Source organism: Diadema antillarum, unplaced genomic scaffold (assembly GCF_040938485.1).
Source record: "Diadema antillarum isolate AM-2024a unplaced genomic scaffold, OU_Dant_1.0 seq00000620_RagTag, whole genome shotgun sequence".
Lineage (NCBI taxonomy): Eukaryota > Metazoa > Echinodermata > Echinoidea > Diadematoida > Diadematidae > Diadema > Diadema antillarum.
Genome location: NW_027271543.1, coordinates 1,480,325 through 1,497,553, shown reverse-complemented (window position 1 = coordinate 1,497,553; position 17,229 = coordinate 1,480,325). Strand labels below are relative to the sequence as shown.

The window sequence follows — 17,229 nt, the reverse complement described above, 5'->3', positions numbered from 1 at the left end:
GAAGAAGAGGCATGTTCACTGTCAGGGATATCAGGGGAGGGGGATTTCTATTATCGATTTCTTGAACTCGTTTGGACACGCAAACGGGTCCTTTTGTCCAAGCATAATGACGTCAGGGAAAAGGCATTGTTCGTAGCCACGCGCGATCTCCACTGGTCAGTGTGAGTACAGCCGCATGACACCCGCTCTTTGTAATGCACTGTATGTAGCAGGGTTCGTTTCATTTCTTTGCACATACAGTACCAGTGAGGATAAACTCATGCGCTGAATGAAGGGGGGGGGGGTATTGGTAAGTTAAACAAGTTTCACTAGAATATTTAACCCCCAAATCTTTGGCTAATGGCAACGTAAACATAAGGGGAAAAAACAACGTTGTGAACCACGAACCGTGAATGACCGTTTCGTATAAGGTTGTCGCAAAAATGAAATGATTGGATAGAGAATATGAAACATGTACGTGAAGTAGCAACCGTTAACGATCGCACTTTTCAGCTTTAAATTGTACGAATACAGACTAGTGGAAATCACGTCCGCGTAAAAACAAATGCAACTTTTCTCACATTAAAAAAAAAAGCAATGGGTTTATCATTTCGATTTTTTTCTTTACCGAGTGGACGGATTTGTTTTTTTTTAATCACTATGAAGATCATTGGAAAATAAAGAAAACATACACAACCTAGGCCCTAGTCAAATAATTAAACAAACTTCGTGTGATTTATTCTATATATTATATTTATAGATCTTATCTATCAATTAGAAACGTGCGCACAAATGATACTTACACTCATAGTATAATAGATCTAAATAGGTATAATTTGAAAAGTACAGGAATACTTTAATATTACTCCCTGACAAAAAAAAAAATCGCATAGAAGACCAAATATTGATAGGCTCACTACTAATTGTTAGTATTATTTCAACTGCACTACTTTTATGCTCTTCATGAAAATTGACGCAAAATAATGAGCAAAGAGAGAAAACAATACATTTCGGTTAAAAGACGATGTCATTACTTTATATCAACTGTATGCGTTGTTATAGTAGTGCCATAGGCTACTGATAGTGTAATAATACCACGGGTAGTTGGCTAATTGAATGCATGAAAACTTGTATACAGTAAAAAAGCTTCATTTTTATACCCCCATTATTTTTTCTCCATGGTATAGCAACTATTCGTGTACGTGTAGATATGAGGATACTGTCCTCGTTTCCTTGTACTTTATTAGACGCAGACAACATAATATAACATGGCAAGGATCTTTCCATTATAGACTCTAGAATAGGGAGGGGTAAATGACTTGAACTGCATGGTAACGCAACAGCTACCAAAGCATACTAGTCTTATACGAATAGAGTAAGGCATCCGAAACTTGACCCATCAGTTTTTCACATCTTTATCGAGTTATACAGACCAATACCCCACACCCGTTGAGAATATACAATTTTTGTCTTGTTCTCTTTCACACGATGGTGCAATACTTCCATCGAATTCACCATCTTATCCAAGCGTGTCCGATGCTGTCACGGCTATGACATAACAATGGATATCGTCAACACGTATACGTTACAGCACATCCGATGACATCAGCGCATGCTGGCCGGGGTTTGCTAAAAACAACAGAATATCTATAAGGAAGAGTAAGATCGCCCTGAGATAATAGGTTATATATTAAAACAATAAGATATAACTAAAACAGTAGACTATCATGTTACCTAAAATAAGATATTGTTCAAACAAAAGAATCATTATGAGCGTGGGGAAAAAACACACACACAGACATATCGTTAAAACAATAGCATATTGCTAAAACAATCAACCATCACGTTGTCGACAGTAGCGTACCGTTAAAGCAAAAGAATATGCATGAGCATGATCTAAAACAATAGAATATGATATCACATTTCTCTTTGCTTAAGAACAATACAACTATTCATATTTCATATTCTATTGTTTAATCTTCCTGCTCCTGCTCCTGGACCTCCCCAAAAGTGACCTCCTATACTACTGGAATATCAACGTATAATTATCCACTGAAATCTGGAATGCACCAACTTTAAAATCTTGTCCAACTTTTTTTTTAATCTAATCATTCAATTTGAATATTGTAGTGATAATTCATACAAAATCATGTATCAAAAGTAGCATCCAACGTTTTTTCTTCCCGTTTTCTGGGTTTATTTTTTTTTCTTTCTTTCTTCTTTTTTCTGTCTTTCATCCTTGTTGAATTTCTCATATTGTATTTGTAGATGTTTTTAGTGTTTTGATTTCATGCTTAATCTCTATAAATGTGGGACCCCGGAAAAGAACAGCGTATTTCCTATATTATTATGGGCTGAATGGGCTATCCTCTGTTTTGTAACATTGTATATGTGTTTTCTTGTATATTATATATTTTGTCTGAATTCGGAAAAAAATAAAACATGCACGTCGAAAGAAATAGATTATCAATTGAGAGGGGTGTAGAAATGCTTTGACAGATTTTTTTTTCTTTTTTAATCAACTGTCACCCTCTGTACAAATGTAATTGCAAGATCTCAACTGCTCATCTACATTTTAACAAACATGTCGGAAAAAGGAACCAGGAGGATTCGAACCTGTCATCTGCTGCTTTCCGGGCAACGACACTACCACCAGGCTATCCCTAGTTGCCGGCAATGACACGATCAACTTTTAACAAATATTCAGGCTCCGAATTTTTGACATGAGTCTCAAAATGCAGATCGGCAGTTGCGATCTTACTTAATGCAATTGTACGAAGGTGACAATTGACCCCCCCCCCCCCCCCAAAAAAAAAAAAAAAATGTCATTACACAGCATGTATATTGTTTGGAAATTTAAATTTAGAAAAGAAGAAATGTTGATTGGTTTCATGACACATGTATTAGAAAACAAGCTTATAACATCATTAGAGTAACAGAATTATTCAAATATTTGAATAATTCTGTAACACCCCTCTTCTTTCATACATGTTATCAGAACTATACATGCACCAGTAGATTCACTTCACTTTCTTATGTCCAGTCATGGCATCACAAGTTAGATACAGGCGTATCTCTCAAGAAGACAGGGAAAGAATCATAGAAGCATTTTAGGGTAATAACCTTGACAAATTGATGGCTGGAGCTGATCCAAGAACTTTATTCCTAATGACGATTAACGCAATATAGCGCCCACCAAATGAAAATAATGAAACATGCAGATGAAAGAAATAATCACGATGTAAATTGAAACTTCCTTCTCCCAATCAATGTCAAGATAAACTTAAGATTAATGTATCTGTGCATGAAATAATGCTATCGAACATTATAAACACGTACACAGATTTTGAAAGTACTATTGCAAAGATGATATCAGAATAAAGAATGAATACGAAAATATGAAATGTCATGATGCTTGCAAACAATACCTATGATGAATGAAAATGAAGAAAGGAATAGAAGCATAAACGCGCCTGCTAAATTGACTGCAGTAAATGCGAAATTGGATGCTCAAGAATGAATTCGAATGAACGAGCGCAGCGTATACGTGATCACGTGATTGTATCATGCTAAATTGAATAAACGATTTGCGAAATGATGCTTGTCTTACGAATTTGAACTGAAAAAGTGCTGATTCGAATGATGTTAAAGGTAATTTGAATGCTCCAAAATGAATTTGAATGAAAAGATTATAAAATTGAAATACCGAACATGCCATCTAAGCTAAATTGTGCTAAACTGAATGCAGCAATTAGAAATTGGACTGAAAAAAAGTGCGAAATTGGCCGGGAAAACCTAGACATGTATTACAATAATTTTTCTCATTGCATATATTTCAGTTCACTTTCAGAATGTCTTATTTCTCCACTACCGGTATACAATCAAATCATTTGCTCGTATACGTTTTACCAGGATACAAATTTGATTACTTAAAGGAATGAATATAATTGCGTTTATACAATTGTAAAATTCCCGAGCTGCATTTCAATTTACGCAAGTGCATGGAGGAGACCTTCGTCGAAAAGCAGGTTGCTTGACAGACATAAGGGCCTTGGGCCGTATTGTATCTTGTTATTTTTTTTAATAATTGATACCTCTATATGCCTTGCATATTTTTGCTTAATAACTGACCTCATCATGTTGGATACCACATCTCACTTCTTTTAATATTCACCCTTAAATTATGGTGAATCGGATTTTCATTGCATTTCTCTGATGAAGAACAAAAGTGAGAATATCCCGTTGTCCATGGCAAGTCTTTCATTCGGATTCGCTTCGTTACGCATATCACGGTTTGCTGCTACAAGGTATTATCACCTGATGGGTGAGACATGACGCCATCAACGATTGAAGTTCTTTCTGTGGCGCTGCAGAAGCTATAAAGCCCATTTGGGGATAGGTTTTGCGCCTGGCAGGACTGACAAAACTTTCTTTGCTTCGCATCTCTGCCCTACTCTGTTGCAAGGAATGCTGCCCATGGGTTCACACACCGGCCATACGAACACTCAGGTATGTAAGACAATATTTCAATATCAATACATCTATTACTCAAATTGTGTTCTTCTTGTCTCTTCCTTCTTTCAAACTTTCTCAAGTGTTGTTAACATTATAAAGCGAGAGAGAACCCCCACCCCATAATCATAAAATGAAAAGGGGCGTGGCAAATTGATGACAGGTAAATCTGAATAAAACGATACTTAGGTATCGGCACATTTGAAGAACTGAAAAGGAATATAATACGTATAAAAAATAATGTGAATTCAGTTAATGCATGATCATTGTAATAGATATCGGAGAAATTTGAGAAAAATTAACCATTAAAAAGAAAGGATTTTTGTAATCTTCAGTGATGATACTGTGACATCAAGAACTGCTGTAGTTTCTTATTTAGACGCTGCTAGAGAGGAAGCGTTTGAACCGATTGCCCGATTTTCATTTTAGCAGAATGTGATAAGTATAGTAATAACATTTCGAAATGAATATGATTTCGTTGAAAAACTCGTGGAAATTATATTGCGCATAAGTCCAGTGCTTTTCTAAGGATGTGCTATGAGATTACTTCCGGGGATTTCTGAAAGCACTGTACATTAAGTATTTCAAATGTCCTAACCTGTTCCCTGTTCAAAATAATAGACGCCAAATGGTGACCAATACCAGAAACTGGATTTATCACTAATTTTTGGCGTCATGTCAGTCTGACAGAATCAAATCTTCTCAGATCAACGTTTCACTCTGGTGGGGCCCCACGAGCATTCTACAAAAACGAACCGTGATTGGGTCATTCTCAAAATGAAGAGAACCATGAAATCATGCAAAGAGAGCAGTATTATAATAATGATAGAAAGGCGTGTTTCACAAACTAGGTCAAAGTATTGCGGGGGTAAGAGTCGTGTGCATGTGTGCATTCAATAATGCACGTTCCAATTGCTGATATATTGTCCAACATTTTGCGACTCAGTGATTATTAACACAGAATTGAAATGTAACAGTCAGGCAAATTCAAGGTTGAAAGCAAAGATTTGAGCAGAAACTTCCAATGTAGTTTCTAAAGTAAGTCACTCCACAGACAACCACTATGATAATTTTACATGACACAGTACGCATAATGTTGTCGACAGGGAGAACGGAAAGATTTCTTTTTTCTTATGGGGGAGGGGGATTACAACCCCAAGGACCCCTAACCCTCCACTCGTTCCACTTCTTCCTGATATATATATATATATATATATATATATATATATATGTCTATATATATATATATGTATATATATATACACACATATATATATATATATATATATATATATATATATATATCGCTATTTCCAGTCATAAGGGGAGAAATAAATGATAACTGGGGGAATTTTCATGAAAAGCATGATAATATTTTTAAGAATGCAAATAATGCCCTTTTTTGAAAAATTATGAATTGATATGGGCTCAATGAAGCATTGGGCTTACAAGAGCACAAAACGTATCTTACACCACTAAATTCTGTATGTTAGTGAGAAAATGCAACTTGTTTTTCGAGAAAAAGCAGATATAGCCTACCTATACATTCCCCCAATGACCCGTTTTCTTTGCACATCCAATATCATATACACCCATTTTTTTTATCGCTGACAATCTCCCCTAAATTGTATTGATGGTTCAGTCCTCAATCTACACACACTATGCCTGCTTTACCCTACCAACTTAACTCTGAAATAGTCCTGGGGCCCCAGATCAATGATAAGGCTTTGAAAACTTACATTGTCAAAACCTTAAGGGGAATCAAAAAATTGAAATGGCCGAGATATCCAAAAACAAAGTAAAACAAAACAATCCTAATTAAAGCTGGGTCCCAACTTTTATTGGGATCGCTTTGTTTTGGATAGTTAAGTCATTTTAAAACCAATTTTCATCAAATGAACTTTTAATTCCTCTTGGAATTATGCTCTTTCATATTTCATATAGGAGTTTCTCATTATCTCAAAAATCATCAGCAAAAAACGTTGGAAACGTGAGCCCATCTCAACCGAAACTGTACTATCCCTTTGCTGTGGAGCTCGTGGGCCTATTTTGATTCGCGGGCTGTATGACTCGTGGGTTGTATGACTCTTGGCTGTCGATATCGTGACGTGCAACCAAAAAAAAAAAGTATTTTAGTCAGCAAAAGATCGCAAAACCGGCGCGGGGTTCGGAAGAGTCGTCAATTGTTTGTGGATGTCATTTTTAGTTCGGCGGGAATTTCACAAAATTTTAAAAGTTCTTTCAAACTTTTCAGCATCGTCGGTTGTGATTTGCTCTTAATTTGCAGCGAAAGCTTCGTCATGTGGGCATAACCTACTCAAGACATGCGAGATGTTCTTCGTGAAGCTTCCCAATACCCAGGGGGCAAGACAGGTTTACTAGACATGGGTTGTTGTAAAAGGTTGTTTGATATCAACATGTTCAGGAGACTCTCCTGAACAACATCTAGGTGGACTACTTTGCCAGTACAAGCAGATCCCAACAGTTTGGGGAATAATAAACAATATCGTGAATTATTACCTATACGAGGGAGTTTTGCGAGGCAATTCCGGTTGTTATTTTGCAGGGTTAAAGGTCAGCAGTCAATATGCTTTTCGCCACGTCGCTGTAACAGTATGTGCAAACAGTGCAATCTTCCGGTTTGGGGAGGTGGGAAAAGAAAGAGTGGAATCTCTCTCCCCACCTCCCTGCTTTAAACGTAAACATTCCGATCGACCACGAAAAGAAAACATTCCGGGACGTCCAGGGTGTCAGTTACATGCACCGCAGAAAAACGCTGATAAATCAACTCATACAAGGTCGACCACTTACAGCAGCACTAGGCAATAACTAGTCCATTTGTGATCAGTAATTGCACAGTGACCATCAGTTTTACAACTCTCAAACTTTAAACAGAGAAGTAAAAATAAAGTGTAAGAACGTTCAGAAGTTTGAAGTTTGAAGTTTACAACTACATGTATCTTTGAAGTTGGAGTTGAATGATATACAATGATGAACACTTTTGCAATTATTCAACATGTTGATGGTCTACAGGTAGTCAAATGTGGCTTGATCTGTATCATATATAGTGTATAGCCGTATTTACATATTTTCTTAATCTACCTAGTGGGATAGGTAATAATTATGATATTGACTGGCCTTTCTTTCGGGAGGTACCTGATAAATATTGTCCGCACTGAAAACATATTGCCCTCGTTTTCGACTCGGGCAATATGCTTTCAGTTTGGGCAATATGTTCTGGTACCTCCCTCAGGGCCAGTCAATATTATATAAATATTTCCTTGTAAACATCATTTAACAATTGCACAGATTACGCAGATTTTTTTGTTTCGCTTTGCTGAAAGCAAGAATATCTAAAAAGGTCAAGGAGTTAAATCACAAACGAGGGGGTTTAAATCTTTGGAATTGAAGTGTAAAGACATGGTGCACGTTTTTAGTGAGTTCTATTAACTCTTGCACAAACACTAACACACGCACAAAAAAATAAAAGTCTTGAAAATTCCAGGGGATGAGGGAGGGCAACTGACGCGGTAATGCCCTGATATTTTCCCTTTTCCCATCACTCATTTTTCCTCATGTCACAATCAGGACGTACGATTACGAACTCTAATTGGTTTATAGACGACTCTGTTTACTGTCGGTCTCGTTGGTCTTCTTTGCCTAGTGTCGGTCTCGTGAGCGGTGAGCCTCTTTTGCGTAGTGTCGGTCTGGTGGGCTTTGTTTGCCTAGTGTCGGTCTCGTGAGCCTTTTTTTGAGCCTCTTCGGCGTAATGTCGAACTGATGGGCTTTATTTGCCTAAGTGCCGAACTCATGGGCTGTATAACTCGTGGGCCTACTTCACTTGATGTCCAATTCGTGGGCTTTGTTCACGTAGTGTCGAACACGATGGCTGTATGAATTGTTATAAATTGTTAATGCTGGTGATTTCCCACTATATATATTGGAATTTCTATGTACGTAATGTATCAACCTTATCTAGATTACAAGTTATGAAGAAAAATTTGGTAATAACATGTTCCTATTTTTGCGCTTTCAGGAAAGTTCGTCCTTGGGCGAATTTTAGCATGATTAAATGTGGCGGCCTTAACCCTCTGCAAAACACCTTTATATGCGGTTACTAAATGTCAAGTATAATCGTTAAGCAAAGATTCCCGTAATTTGGCACCGATCGTTCAAAAAAAAAAGTCCTATCTACCCAGACTGACTGATGACTTCTATCCTTTTTAAATCTCATTTTCAATGGTTAGCGTTGCTTTGTCATTGTCATTTCTGTCTAACCTTCTTTCATGTTTTCCATAACCCCTTCCTCTTTGTCTTTCATTTTGGCAACTCTCCTCCACAGGTATATTTCGACAGTACAGAGCTCACGCCGGTCAATCGATGTACAGCTCAGAGCGGGTCTAAATGGTTATATAAACGGTTTCCGTTTCCAACAAACCGATAAACATTACCCAGCTATGCTTCTGATAGCTATCAACAACCAAACTTAACAGTGATAACCAGGGAATCATCTGTTCCAGGCTCGTGTATACAAAAATTGTTTAGTTTCTGTGGCACTTTCAATGAATAAGGACAACAACAGAGATTTGACAGTTTACCAAGACAAATATCAGTGTAAGTTGATTTTAAAAACACAAAAGCTGACGACATAGAAATAACAAGTGTACCCACGCATGCGCAGTACGTCAAGTCCTCGGCAAGCAAGTTTAGGCGTAGTGTGTCACGCACATACGCACACAAGCGAACAAACAAACGAAACTACCATTGACGCAGAGATAGAGGCTCAGAGACATGTGAAACGATATTACAACTTTATCATATCTTTATTCTTTTCTTCAATCTATACCGTTATCTGCGCATTCCTACAAACTGCTTGACACTTGCTTCCATAACCTTACTATAGGCATACCACGTGAGTAATGGCATACATTCATCAAGAATGCTGACACCTGTTACATAAACTGGAACTGTAAGTAATTCAATGCAGAAATTGTTTTCGTACTCTTTACATAAACACACACAAAGATATAGAACAAGATAAAAACGTTGACTTCCCATCGGCTCAACTTGAAATACAGGTATCAATACCGACCGGATTAAATCATGGCCCGAATCAAACATTTGATGTCGATTTTGATATTTGGTTTTATTCTCGTCAATATCCTGCTGTCTCAGCATTTGCTATACAGCAGTCAAGTCAAACACAGATCGAAGCGTCTTTATCTATGGACAGACATGAATACTACCTTACAGTTAACAAGCTCAGAGACGGTCGCCACAAAAAATGTAGTATGCGAGATGCCACGTTTAGTGCCATTTGACCCAAGTATTATGAAATTTGTTCGGAAATCTGACCTAACGATTTGTCAGGGTCTAAAATTAGCGTACATAAGAAATAAAGAGGTGCACTTCAATTTGAGTCAACTCAACAAACCGCCAGAGTTCTGCAAAGTAACTTATCCCGTCAGGCTAGATGATGATTCCCAGATATCGGAGGAAGCAGGTGTGTACACATTTTCGGGGAATCGTGTCAGCTTCGTCCCAGTCAGGCAGCTCCAGGAAAATAAGACACTGACTGACTTTCTTACCGTCACATGCGCTATACAAAGTGAAAACGAACAAAAAACACTTCATGTCGATACGTTGGCAAGGGTGATGGAAGATCCCAAGAGAGCAAAAGATGCGAAGACCAAGCAAAAGAGGGCAGGCTTGAATGGGCTCGACTTGAACGTCATGATGTTGGCTATCGACTCCACGTCGAAGATGAACTTCATCCGTCATATGCCGAAGTCTCTCTCATTTCTTGAGGAAGACCCACAGACCGTTGTCTTCAACAGCTACAACATCGTGGGACAAGCAACTGCTGGGAACATGATACCGATGTTGACCGGAAAATACGAAGACGAACTGCCCCTGATTCGCAAAAATCTCTATGCAAATGCCTCGTTTGTTGATGATTATCCGTTGGTATGGAAGGAATTCGAGAACGCTGGTTACGTTACCATGTTTGCAGAAGATCGTCCGGATATATCTATGTTTAACAATAAATTTACTGGTTTCAAGAAGCAACCCACGGACCACTATATGCGGACGTTCTGGAGAGCTGTTGATGTCCACAGGCGAGGACTGTGCGTTGGATCAGATTTTCAGCACAAGATCATGTTGGATTATATGAAAGACTATGTAACATCTTATCCAGATAATCTAAAGTTTGGCTTGTTTTTTCTCTCTGAGCCGGCGCATGATGACATGAATGCATTGGGTGTTATGGATGAAGACCTACTTTCGTTTCTGGAGTCAATGAAGCAATCAGGAAATCTGAATAAAACTCTTCTCATCTTATTCGGCGATCACGGTGCTGGTTACCTTGGATTTCGCCATCTTTTACAAGGTAGACTGGAAGAACGCCTGCCGTTTATGGCTTTCATTCTTCCCCCAGAGCTTCACCGTTCACGTCCCGATATAGAGCGGAACGTGATGACCAACGCAGACCGCTTGACCACTCCTTTCGACATCCACGCGACTCTCAGGTCCGTCATCGATTTCAGCTGGGAAGGGCAGGCGAAGAGGGGTATCAGCCTCTTATCGACACCCGTATCTACTGAGAGGAGGTGCAGCGATGCAGACATACCGGACCACTATTGTGCTTGCTTTGAATATGAAGAAATCAACCAAGCAGAGTTTAATCAGGTACTGTATCACTAATTATTTCATTCTAATCTCTGCTCACAATGATAGCAATACTACTGTAAGTGACTTGTTGTTGTGGAGCGTGAGATGAGAAGTTTGATGAAAATCATCAGTACAACAACAGATCGTTGAAAGCTCGTTTCAAATCAGGCACATAATAGGCCTGTTGACCACTGGGATCAAAGAAAATGTTGTGGCAAATGGCGTCCCATTTCATGTGTTGATGGTTTGGAGAAAAACTCAACATTCGTTACATCATCAAAACGAATTGATATATGCTCAGGGTTCATGAGGAACACTATTTTTAATCTGGTGATGTTCCTTATTACGAAGATTCTTTATTCCGGAAATTGCAAATTATCTATACCCAAATGTTCGTTAATCCAACAACAAGAGCAGGGTTCGTTAATCCGAACATTTGTTTTATTATGTTATTTCGAGGACTCGTTAATCCGAAAGTGAAATAAGCTTGATCTGAAAGTACGTTAATTCGTAAATGACATAAGGTTCGTTAATCTGAAAATGAAAAGAAGGTGCGTACTTACATCGAACCATCAGAATTACAAACCTTATTTCATTATTGGATTAACGAATCTGAGGAATAACGGACCCTTTTCCATTTTCGGGTTAACAAATTTAAACCTTCCAAAGTTCCAACCTTATCTTATTTTATTTTTTAACGAATCTTCGGAATTATTTTGTTTTCGGATTCGTGATCCTTCGAAATTTCAAACACTTCCGAATGACGGACCCTTTTCCAGTTTTGGGTCAACGAACCTTCCAAAGTACCAATCCTATTTAATTTCTCTTTTTTTATCAACGAATCTTCGGAATAGTGACCATATTTTATTTTCGGATTCGTGAACCTTCAAAATTTCAGACACTTCGGAAAAGGAACCGTCAGAGTAATCTACGGAAAAGAGAAGTTTGTTTTTTTATTTCCGAATTAACGAATATTTGGAATAACGGACTTTGTGAATAACGAACTGTACAATGCTCAAATCATGGCTTTGAGAACCACATATTCCAAGTTTGGATCTTCCACGAACACAACTTAGACAGTCTCTTCACCCCACTTTTCAATAAACGCCCACTGATCGGCTTTGATTTATTCATTTTTTGTTTTCACATAGCAAGACTTTATTCAAACAAATGTTTCTGGATGTTGTTGCCTATAGCCTTGTCTACACGGTATTCCAGTGAATAACAATAGAATAATATTAATTATCATCATTATTATATAAAGTATAATAATAGTATAATTAGATTGCAAAAAAAAAAGCTATTTGCATAATCATGTGCAAATGCTGGTTATTAGTTGTTGTTGTTGTTTTGATTGTTTGTTTTTTTGCCGTTCACGATCGATGGAAAATTGTGACATCAGCAGGCCATTAATTTTCATATTCATATCAACAGTTCGACAGTGTCTTTGCAGAAATTAGCAAAACGGTCCAAATTTCTACTCAACTTTGATCGCATTTTCACAGTGTTGCTCGTAATATTGTGCTGTTTCATTTAAGTCTCAACTTTTAAGTGGTTTGAATTCCCTTACACCAATGATAATATGTACATTTCTACAGTAACCCCCCCCCCCCCGAACTTGATGGAATAAACATTGTGTAAACTTGTGTTCCAGGTGGAGGGTGCGGTACATTTCACGATGAAATCATTAAATGCCATCACCAGTCATGCACGAGACAAGTGCTCCTTGCTCCGTCTCTCGGCCATAGCGTCCCACTACCGTCTGGTTTCTCGTCAAAGGGTAAGAGTTACTCTAGCTATTAAAACGTGTCGTTTGTAGGTATTACATGATCAGACTTTTCCTTAAACCACTTCTTTGGCTTGCTTTTTTGGTTAGTAGATAGGTTTCCCCTAAATTCACTTAATATGCTTGACGGTCGTGTGCGACGTTGTTGTTGTTGTTGTTGTTGTTGTTGTTGTTGTTATTGTTGTTTTTATTGCCGTCTTCAGCTAAAATATACACAATCTGAAAGAAAGAAAAAATACAGTATGAAGATACGGGTTACTGCCCGTTCAGCCATATTTGCAAAATAAGGCTGTTCTTCCTCAGAGTTCCATATTTACAATACATATAATAATACACTGTATACACAAAACATGAAAAAGAAATACTTAATAAAAAATCATTTACAGGTACAGCAACAGTCTACAATAATCACAGATAAGTATACAAAGAAAAGAAGAGTAAGGAAAATAAAAGAAAAAGAGAAAATAAATTGATGTAAGTTCTGAGTCATCCAGGTAACGCTCAAAAAAGGTACAAAAAATGACTCGATTAATCTGGACTTAATTCCGAGAACGGTTTCACACGCGATCCTGAACGCTTCATCAGTTCGTCGCAAGACGAGCTGATAAAGCGCCCAGGATCGAACGCGAAACCGTCCAGATGAATTAGTTTATTTGTAGTACTTTTAAAGAAAAAAATAAACCTTTATAAAGAAGCATGACCAAAAAAAGCAAAACAAAAAAGCAAAACAAAACAAGAACAGAACAGGTGCCATGTTTGGTACTTCATTGTTTCTGTTTTTTCTATCTTACTACAATGATCTATCTAGATAATCAGATAATAACGTTTGGAAAAAATCTTAAAGGTACCTGTTTACCATTGGGAGCAGTGGTAATTTTTTTTTTTCGAGATATCACATTTGATGTATACGTGTAGATCAGTTGTATCACAAAACATCCTACTATATAGATTGTGCAATAAAGCCTAAAATATAACGAGATATCCCTATTTTTCTCAATAAACCATAACTGGAGACGGTTTAGTCTGGAAACAGTTTCATCACAACTATTGTTCACATCATTTTTTTTTTGTATTTAACAATACTTACATTGATTATACTGATTCAAATTTTTACATTGGTTGTTTCTATTCCTAGCTCACATATTTGTTTTGTTTGATAGATACTTTATTTTCTGCAAATCAATATACATAATTTACAGTATCATGAACATGTAGGAAATATACAAAGTTAATTCAACACAGAGTCGTTTGACTTGCATAAACAACGATATACATAAGTTACATGAACATGTAGGAAATATACAAAGTGCATTTAACACAGAGTCGTTTGACTTTCATAAACAACGATCTAAAAGGAAATTAATGATAATAGATAATATACAATATGCATGTCTATGCAGCAGGGATTACAATAACAATTGTAGTTAAAAAACGATTATGCAGAGGGCCGCCATTATAAGCATCGCTTGAAAAGAAGAACTATTTTGAAGCACTAAAGCAGGGTATTTGTTTCATCTGCAAATGGTAAATAAATTGTACTATCTTTAAGGTTAATGCATTACGAATTTCTTTGGGCAATTGATTATACATTGGTATTCCCTATTGGCTTAGGTTGGTTCAAATTCTAATTTGACGAAGTAAATAATTCAAAATTCTTCTAGAGCTGTTATCAGACATATAGTTTGGAAAAATTCAAACAAAAATACAATCATCATACTCATAACTATGTTTAATATATATACATATATATATATATATCTGCAGTAAAATGATTCCCAGTCCAAAATATCATGAATATGTTGAGAAGAACATGGATTTACTCTTATAATCGTACGGTTCGCCCTATTCTGTAGTTTTTGAAGGGTTGACAGGGAACCTTGTGGACCGGAGTATACCAGATTACGTTCCCGTAATCAAAACGGATTTATTGTATATCTAATTCAAACTTTATTTATTTACAATATGTCTTAATGATTTGTTCTGTGACACCCATTGATCCAAAACATGCATTTCCTTGTTTGAAATGGACTTTCTACGTCTTTATTGGAGTATAGTAAATAAGTGTATCATCCGCATGACTGAAGAATGCGAGGTAGGTCGTTAACGAAAACACAAAACAGCGGAGGGCCAAGGAGAGAGCCCTGAGGTACACCATGGGTTAAGTACAATCAGACTGTGCATTGTTGACCGTAGTCACTATCATCCAGCCATTTAGATAACTCTTCATGTGTAACACCATATACCAATACTATGAAGACAATTAAATTTGTTTAGCATTACTTTGTGATCGACAGTGTCAAACGCTTTCCGAAGGTCGACGAAAATTACCCCGGTGTATTCAACTTCATCCATGGCCAAAAACCACTCACCATAGTTACCTTTACAAGGGCAGTCACAGTGCAATGATTTGCCCTGAATCCGGACTGAAAGGGTGTTTAGTCACTGTTAGATGGTGTGATAAGCTGATAACAAATAAAACTATGCGCTCGAGTAATGTCGAAATACAAGGAAGTAGAGAAATATGCCTGTAATTATCAGGGTTCGACTTATCTCTTTTTTTTTTAAATATGTGAAGGCGTGAAAGACAAACAGCTGAAAGGCAAACAGTCAGGAGAAACGATGCTTTTATGCAGCCTTGGGCAAAGTAAAAGATATAAAGTTCTAACAGCTCGACCACTCCGAGTGCTACCATTTCTCGAATCTTCGCAATGTCAATATATACCGGGTGTGCCAAAAAAAGCGGAACGGTGGATTTTCAGTACCTTGCGTTCTAAAAGTGATATATTTTCTTAAATCATTAGAAAGAGCATCTTCCGCAGAAGTAAATGATACAGATTGTACCAAAATCATTAAATTTGTTTCAGCACTATTTATTCTACGCTAATTTCGGTAAATATAGTCATTTTCAAATTTCGCTGGATTTTTGCGAGGTATGAGATAATAATTTGGGTACGGCGAATTGTGTAAGCTCGTTGATCCATGTCAAGAAAAGATACAGCTTTCACATTGGGCGCGGGGCAGGAAAGACAGTGTGTGTGTGTGTGTGTGTGTGTGTGTGTGTGTATGTGAAAGCTCTATACTGAGTATCTTTTGTTGACATGGATCAACGAGCTTACACACAATTTACGGTATGGAACGCGCCCAAATTATCATCTCATACGTCGCAAAAATCCAGCGAATTTTAATGATTTTGGTATCATTGTCTTCTGCGGAAGATGTTCTCTCTTATGATGTCAAAAAATATATCACTTTAAGAACGTAAAGTACTGAAAATTCACGCCGTTCCGTGTTTTTTTTTTTTTTTTTTTTTTGACGCCCGGTATAGATTTAGGTCTATGTAGTTCATAATATGTTAAATACCAATTTTGAGTATGTATATATGTGTATATTCTTATTGTAAATATCAAATGAATATATGAAAACAGATGTACAATGCACATGGCGCATGTAATATCATTCAAAAAGCGCTTTCTTTGGAGAAGAAGAGGCTAGAGTGTATCTTCGGGTTTATCGGTATATGAACTGTGGCTTGTATTCCTTAAACATGTGAGTCTGAGTGGAGTGAAGGTAGAGCATTAATTTAGACATGGAACAGTGTCTAAATGCGTCTTACATGACGGAAGCAAAGTACAAAGTTATTTTTACTCGTTAAGATTTTTTTTTTTCGCTTTTCAGAATTTTCCTTTTGTGCCTTTTCTCACGCTGTCAAACAGGAGAAAACGTTCCCGAATGTCAGGAGAGGCTCGGAAGATAACAATACAGTGCGTTCTCCCGATGAACCATCTTCAGACCAGGCAAACACATGGACGTCTTACTTGGTTACTATAGAAACGAGTCCGGGAGGTGGTCTCTTTGAGGCAACGGTGCAAGTTCGTCGGCGGAGAGACGGAAACTCTTTCGACTTTCAGCTGGGTGGAGACATAAGTCGTATCAATAGATATGGTCACCAAGCGGACTGCATCAGGGACATTGACTCTCTTCTTACCCAATACTGTTTCTGCCGAACATAACCTACTGGCAAATTGGATTTTAAGTTAAAAATTTTGTCGTATATAAAATTATGATAGACCTATACTAGTTTGGTTGGTTGGTTGAATGGTTTATTCATCATCAAACTTCGCAGCCGAATGGCTGGATTGCGTCTGATTTACATCGATAAAAATACAGCGAGACAAAATAAATTACATATACAAAACACGAACAAAATACAATCATTACGACGACAACAACAATTCATCAGTACATCAATAGTGACATTACATTCAGTATATAAATCATAT

The 17,229-nt window shown here is 37.2% G+C and overlaps 1 protein-coding gene across 1 annotated transcript; it reads left to right on the top strand.

Moving 5' to 3' along the window:
• The first annotated feature begins 10,146 nt into the window (after positions 1-10,146).
• LOC139736060 (uncharacterized) lies at positions 10,147-16,959 on the top strand. Its single transcript, XM_071646807.1, has 3 exons — positions 10,147-11,181; positions 12,818-12,943; positions 16,663-16,959. Exons 1-3 carry the CDS (start codon positions 10,147-10,149, stop codon positions 16,957-16,959), a joined length of 1,458 nt encoding a protein of 485 aa, XP_071502908.1.
• The last annotated feature ends 270 nt before the right edge of the window (positions 16,960-17,229 follow it).